General features: G+C 37.2%; 1 protein-coding gene across 16 annotated transcripts in view; it reads left to right on the forward strand.

Annotated features, from left to right (window-relative positions):
• The window catches only part of LOC133657258 (neurexin-1a-like), a 623384-nt gene that overhangs the window by 39080 nt on the left and 568174 nt on the right, over nucleotides 1-16130 (forward strand). For 6 of the 16 annotated variants that reach the window (XM_062058360.1, XM_062058362.1, XM_062058372.1 and 3 more), the window contains exons 3-5: nucleotides 4706-4723; nucleotides 10896-10925; nucleotides 12823-12870. In XM_062058360.1, the coding sequence (XP_061914344.1) occupies nucleotides 4706-4723; nucleotides 10896-10925; nucleotides 12823-12870 (96 nt within the window). The remainder of the gene's footprint in view (nucleotides 1-4705; nucleotides 4724-10895; nucleotides 10926-12822; nucleotides 12871-16130) is intronic. The other 10 variants (XM_062058366.1, XM_062058367.1, XM_062058371.1 and 7 more) reach the window with 4 other exon arrangements.

The raw sequence follows: 16130 nt of genomic DNA on the forward strand, positions 1-16130 counted from the left end.
TCCACCCGGACAACAATATTGCGGGCGTGCCTTAAAGGCACTGCCTTTAGCGTCCTCTCTCACCTGAAAAGGAGACTATTATATATGTCTCCATTATCCATAGGTTTATCTATAACCCATAAAGTAGGCAGGAGCGGAGCTATTTCTCAGCGTGTGTTTATTCCAGCCGGCACGTTAATACACTGACACACAACATCCGGATTCCCATCATGCATTGCTTCAAAACTACGGCAAGTAGTAATGTCCAAAAACATAACGGAGACTAAGCAGAAGAACGAATAAGACACATGGCGACAAAGAGTAAGAAGAAGAAGTACGCTTGCAAGTTCCAAAATGATTGGAAAAAATAATTTCAGTTCATCCAGGACAGCTCGAAGGGGAAGGGGTATGCTGCCTGCAAATTTTGTAGATCAGACTTCTCCACTGAACACGGTGGCCGAACGGATATAGTCATTCATGAACGGATTATTTATATATATATATAAGAAATACTTGAAAATATATACAGTACATCCCCCCATCTCCCGAATTCAGAGGTCTCAAGGTTGGCAAGTATGATGATTGAAGTGACAAATTTGCCATCCAAAACATACCCCGTTTGTTGACAAGAAGATATGACAGCCATCGAAGCACGTTCAATCTCTTCATTAAAGCAGAGGTAACACAGTCTGGTGAAAAGATGCAAAAAGCGCGCTGTTAAATGTGAAAGCTAAAAAACACAGCTCAGTTGAAACCCTCGATGACGCCACACGTCACCAGGCAACAGGCCCCGCTTTTTAAATGCAGACTTCGCACACGGATCTTATGTTAAACATCTCTCAATCCATATGCCAACTATTTAAATTTTTTTTTTTTTTAAGTAACGTATAAATTACTTCCCCTAGTAATTAATTACATTTACTTAAGAGTAATTCCGTTTGTAATTCAATTACTTTTTTTGGTAAAGTAACAAGTAACTCTAATTAATTACTTTTTGAAAGTAATTTTCAGAACACTGACAGTAAACAAGATGCCTCAATAGTTTTGAATGACAATCTCAACCATATAAGAATGAACAACTAACATCATTTGTTAACCTTCCTTAATTAATTTTTTGCCCGTGCATGGCAGATGTTTCATTCACTAAAGTGGTACCTATTGGACTTTTTATTGTAATTACACATTGAGCGTACCAGTTGGAAAATGGTCAGCGTCACACGATGCAGATGTGCGATAGTCGATAGACTCATTTTAGTGTTGTGTTTACTAGCACAATAGCACTAGGATCGCTTTGTCGAGGGGATTAAATGGATTTATGCCTTTGGATTAGGATGTAACCAGCTGGGTACATTTGTTTGTGTGCGCGCGCGTGTGTGTTTGTGTGTGTGTGTCTGTGTGTGTGTATGTGTGTTATATGGTGCTTGTTTTAATGGCCCATGGCAGGTGATACTGCTGTTAAGAGCAAAGCTTCTTTTTTTCAGAACAACCCAGTTAAGTCTCAATTGTGACATTTAAAGATTGTTAAAACCGAATATTATTAATTCTTACAATAAAAAATAATACTAAAAGAATAACAATTAAGTGACAATATTACAAGAAATATTTTGAATTTCTGAGAATAAACGCATAATAGATGTACATATATGATTATGAAGGAAACATTGTTATAACCATCAGTTGTAAAATACGGAGCAATTTAACTTTTAATTTCAAGATTAACTTTACAATTCTATCATTATTTTAAAATGTATATATTACTATGTGTGTTTGTGTGTGTGTATATACATTAGTGCTGTTAAACAATTCATTTTTTAAAACTGTGATTAATCACTCTCGAATTGTGATTAATCTCAATAATTAAAATTACTGTTTTTAGTCAATTTTCAAAAGACTACAGTATTTTGACAAAAATGCATTTTTTTGGAAGAATTTCATACACAAACATTTTTAAAGTGATTCACTTGAATGCACGTCTTTTATTTGCTGAAACAGTTTCATATTGTCATGTCTGTGTTAATCATGTTTTTGTTTTGCTTGGGTTTTGGGCTCTTTTTTTAGTTCCTGGTTGCACTTCCTTGTTTGGTTTGGTTTCCATGGTAACCCATTAGTTTTCCCCTGTCTTGTCACGCACCTGTTTCACATCCTCATGTCACGCACCTGTCTCACGTTTTCACTAATCATGTCACCAGTATTTAAGGCCATTGTTGCCAGGCAGTCGGCCTGGCGACATCACTCTGTTCACCCTCATGATCCATGCTGCTCTTCCTTTTGCCCCTCTTGTCAAGTAAGTTTTGTTATTGTTCATAGTTTTTTGCCTTTGTGCTAGTGTTTTGTTTTCATAGTCTAGTTTTGTACTTCCGCCATTGTGCGCGCCTTTTGTTTATCCCCTTTTGAGCCTTTTTTGAGTTAATATATTAAACATGTCCTCACCTGCACGCCACGTTTGGTCCAATTCCTTTGCACCATGGGAGAACAAACCACGCCACAGACCAAGTCTTGACACATATGAAGCCCCGTCAAATTGCATTTTGAAGAGAAATTTGCCATCGAACACACCATTTGGAGTCTCCTGATCACCTACCGAGTAGCAAGTCACGGCTTTCAAGTAACCATCCATGGTTAAGTTCAAAATAAATTGCATGATTAATCTGCATTTTTACATGATTAATGCAATCATTTTGTAATTAATCGTATGCAATAATGTATTACTCTGACAGCCCTAATATATACACGTACGTATATATAAAGATAACAGAATAGAATAGAATACGATGCCTTTTATTGTCACTGTGTATACAAGCAGCTCCTTCTCTGGTGCAGATACTACATGCAATGGAAAATATAATAGAAAAAAAAAATAAAAATAAAGATGAAATACATAACTATTGCATTTAGACAAAAAAAGTAATAAGGAATAACAGGTGCATTGTTCTGACCATATACGAAAATATTGTATGTGTGGGTTATAACACATCACAATAACAAACTGTGTTACTCCTAGTCAGGGGCGCCACTAGGGATTTTGGGCCCCATGAAAATAATCTTTACAGGGCCCCCTACACAGCGGCAACATTATAATTTCATCATCATTAGGGGCCTCTCTGGGCCCCCCTCCATCATGGGTCCCTAGAATCCGTCTCCTTTACCCCCCCTTTTCGGCGCCCCTGCTCCTAGTGACGCACTCAATTCAAGTGTCTGTCATTGTTGAGGGTGTTACTATACATTATGTTTTAAAAGTGTGTTTTCTTTTCCAAGTATTGCCTTCATGCTTGGTTTAAATGTTTTTTTTCTTCCCCCATCATCAAGCTTTTGTGAGCAGAGTGTTACGATTTATTCCACATTCAAGTGTGTTCAAATGACCAACCTCTTGGAACACATAGCTGCAATGGCATCAGCAAATATTAGACAAACTTTAATGATCGAACAGGGGAATTGTTATCAAACTAATTGTGATATTTGAATATTATTTATTATTTTATTCAGCAGTGTGGTTATATTTTAAATAACCTTTGGTCTTATTCAGCAGTGTCCAATTGCTTTGTTCACAAAAGTATGATTTTAAATGTTCTTTTGCATGATGTCTGAGGGGAACGAGTGAGGATGGTAAGTTTTTGAGTCAAATCAGCGCTTGAATTTGGGCAACAAAGCATTTTAAAGAGGTAGGAATTTGTTTTTGTGGTCGGGCTTTGCTGCGTTTCACCGTTGTTTCTAACTCCATAGTTTTCTTTCTACAAACACACATTAGATATCACATGCTTCTGTATATTGCATTTCGTTATTTGTTTATATACGCAGTTATGATTACTGTCATCTTAGGTATGTATATGTTTTTGTATGGTTTTAAAGCGTATATGTAACCCTGGTGAAAAAACCTATTGACTGACTGATTATTGTGTTTTTTTTATAGGCAGACTATGGGCCTTAAACGTCTCATTTTGCATGCATTAAAGCTGCATCACATTAAAAAAAACAATTTATTTAGTATGCATGAGTCATCCAATTATTTGCTTAAACTCCTCACACTGTATGTCACATGTTGTTTTTCACCTCTTCACCACACAAATGAAATTATAAGCAATTTAATTTGCAGGAAACTGCCACCGGACATTGTTTTCAACAGCAAATCACCCTGAATAACACACAATGATCACTGCCTGTTCTGACACAGTGCATTCAATTACCACAGACATATTTATTAAGGGTCTTGTTTACTTTCTCTTGCAGTGCATTTCATTACACATATCCTAGAGTAGCTTTTCTTTCAGAATAAAAGGCATTATTAGTGTGTTGAATTACATAGTTTTTTAAGTCCATCACGCTTAAATAAATTAATTAAAGCGCCCTACATAACACAATGAGTAACATGTGCTTCATCACCCCCAGCATAATGCCGAATAGTCTTTTTTTTAAAGGTAATTTAGCAGTTTTGCTGGGTGTTTTACCAGCTTCCAAATATACCATGTTGAATATATATAATATACTATGAATAATACTTTTTTTTTTCAGATGAACTAAAAGTCACAAACATTCAACCCTGTCATGTATTCCAGTATATGAGTAAGGACAGGAAGGGAATGCCTTTATGAAAAAAAAAAAGTTCTAATAGGTCACTTGCATGTGATTTTTCAATGCCTTGCATGCTAACAACATGCAACGGCTCGTCCTAGTCTGCATGCTGCTTAATGAATGTCTTCCTTTCTTTCTCTTTGCCTGCCCGTGCTTCCAGAAGATAAATATACAGAAGGTGGGTATAATCACATGCTTTCAGTTCTTGTAAAGTGAATGTATTCTCATGGCGAAGGGCATCCGATGAATGTAAGCAACTGTTGTAATGCCAGGAATTGTTGTTTTGGTGTTGTTCAAAGGGTGACTGGTTAATCAGGTTGTGAACGTTGAAACCTATAGGGATAGACATATTGGTCGATTGACTGAATACAAATGCAGTCCATTGTGTGGAAATGAGTGTTGATTAATTGTGTCTTTAAGGAGCGAAACAAAATGAAGTGCATTAACTGGCTGCAATTCATCATAAATATCTGATGTTATGTTTAATACGACTAAATTAAGAAACAATCAGGTGTGTACATTGATAACTTAGTGGGTATAACATACTCTAAAGACAAATAATTGGTTGTGCCAATTAAAAAACAAAAATGTGTTGTCTTTTTTCAAATACACTAGTACCCCATTTATTATTGAATTAATTTATTGTATGTATCCGACATTTTTATGTAAATGCTACATGTTATGGCTGCTACAATTAATTGATCAAATCAATTAAAAGGCCTCAATTTATGTTGTGTTGCTACGATTAATGGTTTAATGAATAAAACATGTATAGAATCGGGACCGCATGGAGTGACTGCAACTTTAAATACGTGAACAGAATTTCCCCACGGAATATATATATATATATATATATATATATATATATATATATATATATATATATATATATATATATATATATATATATATATATATATATATATATACAATCAATCAAAGTTTATTTATATAGCCCTCAATCACAAGTGTCTCAAAGGGCTGCACAAGCCACAATGACATCCTCTGCCCAGATCCCACATCAGGGCAAGAAAAAACTCAACCCAATGGGATACAATGAGAAACCTTGGGGGGACCGGTGCAATGGACGTCGAGTGGATCTAGTAATAGTGTGAGAGTCCAGTCCATAGTGGGGCCAGCAGGGGATCATCTTGAGTGGAGACAAGTCAGCAGCGCAGAGACGTCCCCAACCGATGCACAGATGAGTGGTCCACCCCGGGTCCCGACTTTAAGCAACTAGCGCATCATCTGTGGTCACCTGATAACCTCTCCATGCAGGAGAGGGGGGCAGAGCAGAAAAGAGACGGGAGATCAACTGGTCCAAAAAGGGGTCTATTTAAAGGCTATAGTATACAAATGAGTTTTAAGATGGGACTTAAATGCTTCTACTGAGGTAGCATAAATAAAAATAAAAAACGCTCTATAGCCCGCAGACTTTTTTTGGGCTCTGGGAATCACTAATAACAGTAATGTAACATTCAAACAGTAACAATAATAAAGGTTTAACAGCAGAAATGCTTTTGTTAATGTAAGTTAGCCATAAATTACACAGGTCGACATCCAAGCTGTTCAATTTGTTTAAATCCAACACATAACACCGCATTGAAATGTTGAGTCAAGAAAATGCAAGCCTTTCAGATGAATGCTGTTTAATTTCAATTACGGTAGGTTTAGTGAATGCAACAGCCAGCAGGTCCAAGCTGCTTATGATTTATTTATATTTGTATATTTCCCACTCCTTTTGGTCCTTTTCTTTTCTTTTTTTTTTATATGTTGTGCCGAAGTTGTCCTTGGTTGGGCAACGCTTTAAGATTTTTGAGTTAGGGTTAGAGAGGTAGAACTATGTTTTTTAACATAGTTTCTTGTGTGTGACTTTCACAAAAGCACTGGTATTTAGGCAGATAAAAAATGTTCTTTTTTTTTTTTTTGTCTGTTTTACATTGATCATCTTAGTTATTTTTGCACATACTGTAGTCAAACAACCCATTTTAAAGCCAAGGTGTATAGGTTCTGGTAAGAGGTTTTTTATTTCCTTGAATTGTGGCCAAACATATATTTGAAGTAAGGCATTCATTTGTAGAAATTATTTTGTCTAGACATGCTGCTGTCTGGTGACTAGGGATGTATACCGGGTACCGTTATTTTTTAAGTACCGGTTCCTAACTGGGTCTATCCTATTGGACCGTGAATATTCTGGAATAATGTCCTGCTATCGGTATTTTTTTAATCCAGCTGACCGTTGTAATCATGACATGGTGTCACATTCGGTTCATGTGCCGCTGCATACACATAACAAACCAGCTTATAATAATTACAAATAGGAAACAACACCACACAAAAGTTTGTAACACCACAATTCCTCCTCAAAAATCCCTCAAAGTCACGCTCGCTAATGGTTACCCAGTTTCAAATGAACGACACCTAACTCACGACCACCGCTACTGCGCTTCATCAACCGTCCTCATTCCGATCCATTAATCCACAGGCTAATAATAATCCACTCAAATGAGTGAAAATTTGAAGTAATACAATAATCCATAACGTTGATTTGACGCAAGATAAAATCCGCTGACAGGTCCGTAGTCACCATCTGACGTCAATCTATCAATTAATACATACCTGTCAGGCTTGTCCCTGACATTTTGGTTAAGTTTTAGTTTTTCCTCTGTGTTTGTTTTATTTCCTGTCAGCACTCTTATTTTGGTTCAGTTTCCTGTTTGTCTCTCTGAGTGCTGTCCCCTCAGCTGTGGCTGATTGGCACCTGGCCACACCTGGTGTCAATCAGCCAGCTGCTATTTAAACCTGCCTTCCCCTCCAGTCAGTGCTGGATTATTGTCATTTCTACTTGTCGATGTCAGTGTAGCTGGATGCGGTAGCGGTAAAATATATTCTGTAGCTGTTTGTAGTTTGCTGTCTTTTTGTTCCTCGTCTTCCAGTTCCTGTTTCCCTGGCATCCTGTTTCCTGTTCCTAGTTCCTGGTTTGTGTTTTTTCTTTATATTTTTGGACATTAAATAATGTTTTCCCGCTCAATGCCTATCGTCATCTCTGCCTATCGTCATCACAGCCTGACAACACCTTGCTTAAATGTGTTTCAGTGAGTTCTGTATCTTGACCCTACAACTGGACGATTGAGCATTACACATGATCACTGAGTTATTTTTTTGTATTGTTATTGTTCACACAACACAGACACACTTACATGGTTGGTAGCTGTCAACCTCCGGTCCGTCACTCAAATTTGTCCCTGTGAAACATAAACACAAAGCTATTTATATTGTTACAAAATGCACACCCAAGTGGCATGCTAATTGATTGTATAGATTTTTATGATATACTTGATATATCATTTAAAAGGTCTGTCCTCTGCATGTAAATGAATGAATGATATTTCCAGCTGAGTGTAATTGTAATGAATAGACACAGTGATGGATCGGTGTTTTTTTTGGAAGAGAATGACATAACAACTGCATTAGCAAACATAGTTGACTTGTTTAAGACTTAAAAGTAGGTGTTAATACAATAATTCCCTGCTGTGAGATGTTACATCGTCTTGTGGAGCTGTACAACCTCTTGTGCTATCAAAAACAGTAATACAACATGCATTTTTCCACATCTTTATTCACACCAATTACATATAGTACCGATAAATACCGGTATCAATAACGAATATCAATAAGGGTATCGTATCGATAAAACCTTAACAATATACATCCACACTGGTGACTGGTCAATGAATAATGGTTACTTCTGTATTACTATAGGAATTGGATGTCTTGCATGAGTAATTTCTATTTGTTTGTCATTCTATTGTTGTTTCCTGTCTATAATACAGGGCACATACTTAAAGGAGACGTATGATGGTTTTACTACAAATTTTTGTGGTCTATATGAAAGGTATTGGAAATGCTTTGGTGTACATTTTTAGTATATTTTTCTCTACAGTTATAACCAACTTTCTGCATATTTTGTATCAGAAGCTAACAACCTCTTCAAAAAAGTGTCCAAATTATCTTTTGAAAATGTACACTGTTAAATATATATCTTAAATACAAACGTCACCACTTTTTTTCAGACAGGGACGGAAATAACCTTCATAAACAGTGCATGGAATCATAGGTTACGCATTTGGGTACACCTCAAACAAAATCGTAATGTAGCATTGTATTGTTCCGTCTGAGTTTAACAGCTAATCCAATTTGCTAATGGCCGAAAATGCCGTAGACAAACACGGAAGTATTCATTTGATTGAGTTTGATGTCACAAAAGGCCCATTGTTCAGAAAATATTCCAAAACCCAGTGGTCAGTGGCTTCCAAAATTGCATGCAAGCTCACACCCAAATGCACAAACCTGACTGTATGATTTGACACTGTGGTATTGTTTAACATGAGGAACCAGCATTGTAACAGGAAACTTGATCCACTTTCCATACAGTTGCAAAAAATAGATATACATGTTTTTTTACTCAGTTTGTCTAATGTGATATTTTTATCGTATAACTTAAATTTTAAACTGCATTCTAAAATATATCAGTGAACTATTTAGAATATCGCAATATATCGCAACATCACAATATTGCAATACTGTGCAGGCTGCAGCTATCGATTATTGTACTAATCAAGTAATCGCTCGATTCGTTTGTTCAGTAAATCGAGTCACTGTCATGTCTGTGTGATCATGTTTTGTTTTGGTTATGTTTGGTTGGTTTTTGGACTCTTTGTGCACTCTTGTTTGTTTTGTTTCCATGACAAACCATTCGTTTTCACCTGTCCTAATGTCACGCACCTGATTCATTTGGACTCACACACCTGTCATTAATCATGTTCAAGACTATTTAAGCCGATAGTTGCCAGGAAGTCAGCTGGCGACATTAACTCTGTTTGACTTCTGCTACCCATGTTACCCATGCTACCATAGTTCCATGCCAAGTGAGTTTTGTCTATATTCTTGTCACAGTAAGTGTTTATTTGTTTCATGTTCATAGTTTTTTGCCTAAGTGCTAGTTTTTGTTTCATTAGTCAAGTTTGTTCTCCGCCTTTGTGTGCGCCTTTAGTTTTGTACCTTTTTGTTAGTGTTAAAATAAATATGTACTTACCTTCACGCCATGTCCAGTCCAACTTTACTTGCATCTCGGGAAAACAAACATCCCATAGACCACGTCTTGACAGTCACAAAGTAAACTTGATTTACAAACCTCTCTATTTGCGAACTTTTCCATATACAAACAGTTTTGTACTTCTGATAAAATACACTTTATAGCCTCAATGTGCATTTTAGGGAAAACAGTTTAAATAAGCAAAACTATTTTTCTGTGTGACATAACCTTCATTATTTGTTTTTATGAATATACATCATCAACATTGAAATTTAACCTTGAACAGGTGTGCATTATAAAAAAAAATTAAAAAACAATTTGCCGTACGCCACCAGACAGATAGCATCCACACATCACCACTCTCATGTGTGCTGTATTACAGAGGCCCTGCAGAAACAATGTCCGCATATTTAAAGTTTGCGGCACTCCATGGTCCAGATTTGAGCACATTTTTATTAATTATTGCATAGTGAAGTCACTGACAATACCATGCTTTAATGTAGTACAACACATGGATTGACACACTTAACGAAACAGCACTGTTACAGTGCAAGCGCTCTGGCAAAGTTCCGTCTTCAGTATGGTTGTAAGACTGCTAAACTGTATTGTGTTCATTGATTTGTAATCTACGCAACATTTTTTGACCAAAGAACCACCATTACATGGTATGTCGACCACAAGGAAGTGTTTTAAATGTAGGACAAAAAAAATCATAATACGACCCTTTTGAGAAAAGAACATGTATTGACTGTTTGATGTGTGTAACACCTTAATAGGGAATGTTGTGTGTCAATGGAGGAAATGTGGTGTTTGAAACACGACAATATTATTGCTACGACCTTGGCAGGCACTCTTGAAATTCCTATTTTAGTTCAGGCTTTGTGTGCATTGCCTTGACAAAAGTGTTCATATATTTTTATGATGTGTGTCTGATACATGGGTGACTCAGTTATATTTATAGCAGGTCCTTACCGCTTTACTCTCAGGGTGGACATCTGTGCATTTTTAATCAGAGATGAAACATGAATGAAGATGTCTGAATGAGTAAGTGGCCGATGACGCATTGCAACTCCGAATGCTCATCCGGCTTGACCCCGTGTGTGTACTCTCCTCTTCCTCTCCGTCCCACTCTTCCTTATCCCTCTCCTTCCAGTAACACAGACATCTTACGAAGAGATGCCCGTGTGTCTGTTTTTTTACACAACTTCCCATGATCCCTTGTTCTCTGCTGACTGTGCTCTTGTTTTCCTTTAAGGTCTGGCACACCTGATGATGGGCGACCAAGGTATGAGCTCTGTTCCCTATTCCCGCCTTCCCTTCATTGTCCCTAATGCTGTCATTGTGATTTGAAAAAGCGTGTGTGTGTGTGACTCCAGCACAAAGATACCACTAATGCGGTCCTTCATTAAAATGACCTGGTTGGTGTTAATTATGGTTGGCGACTCCTCTTTATAGGCTCAATTGGCTTCTTGACTTGCTGCTCTGGTTAGGTTATGTCTTTTCATTCAGTTTGTCCTGTGCCTTCTTTAAATTTAAATGTCCTGAAGCAGGGATCGGTAACCTTTTTTTTCTATTTAAAATCGTCAAGGGCCTATTTTCATAAAACCAAATATGATGTACCAATTGAATTTATCATTTTTGATTTAGAATTTTGAGCAGTTTTGGCTTATAACAGTACCTGTTTAAATATTCTTGAGGGCAGTAGGTTCCCTTCCCCTGTGCTTGAGTAATGTATTAGAGAGGGGATATTTTAAAGATACACTATATTGCCAAAAGTATTTGGCCACCTGCCTTGACTCACGTATGAACTTGAAGTGCCATCCCATGGAATTGTCCAACATGTTTTGGTATCCTGGAGCATTCAAAGTTCCTTTCACTGGAACTAAGGGGCAAAGCCCAACTCCTGAAAAACAACCCCACACCATAATTCCTCCTCCACCCAATTTCACACTCGGCACAATGCAATCCGAAATGTACCGTTCTCCTGGCAACCTCCAAACCCAGACTCATCCATCAGATTGCCAGATGGAAAAGTGTGATTCATCACTCCAGAGAAGGCATCTCCACTGCTCTAGAGTCCAGTGGCGACGTGCTTCACACCACTAAATCCGACGCTTTGCATTGGACTTGGTGATGTATGGCTTAGATGAAGCTGCTCGGCCATGGAGACCCATTCTATGAAGCTCTCTGCGTACTGTACATGGGCTAATTGGAAGGTCACATGAAGTTTGGAGCTCTGTAGCAACTGAAAGTCTTTGCACTATGCGCTTCAGCATCCGCTGACCCCTCTCTGTCAGTTTACGTGGCCTACCACTTGGTGGCTGAGTTGCTGTTGTTCTTCCATTTTCCTATAATAAAGCCGACAGTTGGCTTTGGAATGTTTACGAGCAAGGAAATGTCACGACTGGATTCGTTGCACAGGTTGCATCCTATGAAAGTTCCACGCTGGAAATTACTGAGCTCCTGAGAGTGGCCCATTCTTTCACAAATGTTTGTAGAAACAGTTTCCATGCCTAAGTGCTTGATTTTTTACACCTGTGGCCGGGCCAAGTGATTAGGACACCGGATTCTCATTTTTTGGATGGGTGGCCAAATACTTTTGGCAATATAGTGTATAATGCATGCATTAACATCGATCTACAGTAATGGATTGATTAATTTTGGCTCCCTCATCTTTGTTTAATTCATTCATGGTTCCATTTGTAGTCATGTCTTTATTTGCACATGAAGAATGTGCAACTATCAAGCCTCTTTATCCCTTCCCTATCCTACATTGTTCTCATTGGTGTCTCCTCCTCTCCTTCTGTTCTCCTTTATTGTGTTTGGAACTTGCTTTCACTATGGACCATCTCATCAAATCTCATAGGTAAAAGTAAAGGTACTTCCCCCCTCTCTGTGTTCATTTACATAGTCAATAATGTAATTTAGTTGAGGTCAGTGGCACTTCAAGGTAGGTGCAGCTTTTGCTTTACACGCTAATTCTCTGGTACGCTTGCTGCATGAGAACCAAAGATGTGACGACAACATGGGCAACATGTTTTTGTTGTTGCAAATAATGGGTTTGGTGTTGCGTGCGACGTGATCATACTGTTGTGGGCCTCCCATCTTGGCTGTGATCCTCACCTCTTCTCCCTGTGGGGTAAGTGGACGTCTGATCTTTGCCATTTGACTCTCCTCCTCAGGGCAGAGAGGGGAATCTTGGCTTCTAAGATCCCTACTCAGCATTCAAGGTAAAGCTCCATTTTTTTTGGTGTGTGTTGTACCGAGCAAAACACAGCAAGTCAATACTAGCTTACTGGATCTGAGGAAGTCTGGATTTGTGTTTGTGAGGTTTAACAATTAAGAATCACGTTCAAATGCGCTTTGACATGTTTCATTTGCATTTTGCATTTGTTGCAAACTCACAATATATGTCTGCCATTGGTCAATATTGTGTAATGTTGAATATAACTTGTGAAGCAGGATCTAAAAAGGTAAGTCTCTCACTGTTAATAATATATGTCAGTGTCATGGGTTGCTATTCTGCTGCTACAAGACCATGCTTGCAGCATCTATTACGATGACTGATAAAGGTACCCACAAAAAACACTAACAAGAGTAATCGCTCACATCTCTGCACACTTGGAAATGGCTGTTTTCCCTGTTCTAAGGTAAGTTTCATTCCTGTCCTTTATATAATATTGCTGCTTGTTACACAGATGGTTATGCAGAATAATAGAGATTCTGTATTAATGATTATTTTTAACGAATTGGCACGTGCAACTTACTCTACGGGAGAACCTTAAGTGATGGTTGAAGAAAAACAATCCCATAGAAAGCAATACATTAAATCAGTTAGTTTATTGGTTAAACTGTTACACCATAACACTTTTTTTGTACTGCCAATTTTCAAGTGACACATAAGTATTGACCGCTGTACAAGTAAGAATCCGTATTGTTTACAGTTTGATCAATACCAGTGCCGAGTTGGTACTTTTTAAACGGTGCCTGAATTCATGAAAAAACATGCATATTTTATTTTTTGACAGAATTTTGTGAGTTGGAATAGTAATTTAAAAAAAATAAAATTTTAAGTAATTCAGAACTATGAACTACAATCCACCAGAGGTGCACAAAAACATCTATTCACATCCGAATCGTAATTCTTATTCCTCCCGATTCTAAATCAATTCATAATTATTAAAAAAAAAATCAAAAATTGTTTATTTATTTATTTAAATGTTTCAATACGTTTTGAAATAAGTTGTTAGGCTATCTCCTTGCAACCAGAGAGCGCTTTTCTAACCTGTGACCTGTTTTGAAAAAGTTTCATTATAATTGTTATACCAAATAATCAATCAATCAATCAAAGTTTGTTTATATAGCCCTAAATCGTGAGTGTCTCAAAAGGCTGCACAAGCCACAACGACATCCTCTAAGAAGGCAAGGAAAAACTCATATATATATATATATATATATATATATATATATATATATATATATATATATATATATATATATATATATATATATATATATATATATATATATATATATATATATATATATATATATGCAGTAAATACATTATAAATAAATATAACTTAATGAAATATTGCATAACTAATAGGATAAAAAGTAAAATACAAATGACTTCAATAAAATAATTAATATCAGGTAAAAGCAAAATCAAAAAGGTGGGTCTTAAGCCTGCTCTTAAAAACATGAACGTTCTCTACATCACAGTGTCTTTGGTGATATTTGTTAGCATGAGGAAAATATCCTTAATGGTATTGATGAACTAGATGAACAAATCTCTCGTAGCATACAGAAACGTGTAACTTCTGTCGGAAACAAAACAGTGCTGAACAACAGGGCAATTTAGCTAAGCAACGAGACAAAATATGAACTTCACACAATTACAACAACAGCAGAGATTAATTGTAGATGACAGACAAACATTTGTCGCAGGAAATCAACTGCAAACAAACTCATCCTTTCTTCTCATTAGTGTCACTATCACAGCAGCACGGCACTCGTTAATGTCAATCAAATACGGTACTTACCGATGCCTGAATAAATCCAACATTGTCTTTCACAGATTCATGCTTAATTTGTGGACCCCTCAGATGTACAGACATGATGTTTCACCAATCTTTTCTTCTTTAAATCCTTGTAAGTGTGAAGTAAGTGTGGTCGGGGCGAGCAGTGACGTCTACTTCGATGATGACATCTCTATAAATTCACCCCATCCCATTTTAAATCATGTTTTTAATGATAGGCTTATATATTTGCCTCTAAACCTTGCAAACTACACTGATGCAGGTTAATAAACAGTAGCCTAATGGGACTCTAGACCACCGCCTAAAACCCGGTAGTGCTTCTAGGTCAAGTGCTTGCAACGCAGTAATTAAATGAGTGGTGTGTTCTTGTGTGTGCGGTTTGTTTTGTTTTAAAATTGTCAATATTTTTCACAATTACTAAGTTCATGTAATAAAAAATGTTGCCCGCCTGAAAAAAGAAGCGGGGAAAATGGGGGACATCCATGCATGCATCCATTTCTACTGCTTGTCCTTGTGGGCTGAAGCCTATCCCAGCTGCATTCAGGCAGAAGGCGGGGTACACCCTGGACAAGTCGCCACCTCATCAACAGGTCCAACACAGATAGACAACATTCACACTCACATTCACACACTAGGGCCAATTTAGTGTTGCCAATCAGCCTCTCCCCAGGTGCATGTATTTATTGTGTAAAATACAGTTGAAAGTTAGCGCCCTCCAGGCATCTGTGTAAATGTTGCAAACAGCCCCCTTTAAGTATCAGTACTACGTATATATGTTTTATATCACTACTTATTATTTACGAACACATCATTTAATAACGCCTACCTTAAATAGTCATCTCCTTTTCCCTCCCTTTAAAAAAGTAAGCACTGTAATTGACTAAGTTGATAGACTTGAGTTGAGTTGAGTTTGAGTTTATTTCGAACATGCAAGCATACAACATGATGCATCACAATTTCCAATTTCTCTTTTCAACATGTTCGAAAAGGAGTAGGAAGAAGCAGAGCTTATTTAATCCTACCCCTTTTCTTTACATAACAGTTGCTAAAACTTTTTGTTCACTTCCTTTTCACAATTTCACACTGATATTGAAGGGTGAACTGATGAGTTCAGAGAGGAAATTTAGATTTCACAAGTGGGGGCACAGCTGGCTTGAGTACAGGGTGTGTGATTTGCAGGGGGTGTGGTTTGAAATGATTCAATGCATGTTTTGGAGTAATATGAATGGGAAACTAACTGCTCAGTTAAGGATGGGTACTCTTCTAATTTGAACTGATAGGGTACAAATGCCTGGTACCTGGGAATCGATACCGGTACTCAACGATAACAATGTTCGGTACTTTTGTATTGTGTTTGTAAATATTTATTTTTTAATTTATTTAATGTAACATTAAAGAATGAGCATATTATGGCAACTGTGCTGTCCAGTGGTTATATCATGTTTTCT

Source organism: Entelurus aequoreus, linkage group LG09 (assembly GCF_033978785.1).
Source record: "Entelurus aequoreus isolate RoL-2023_Sb linkage group LG09, RoL_Eaeq_v1.1, whole genome shotgun sequence".
NCBI classification, from domain to species: Eukaryota; Metazoa; Chordata; class Actinopteri; order Syngnathiformes; family Syngnathidae; genus Entelurus; species Entelurus aequoreus.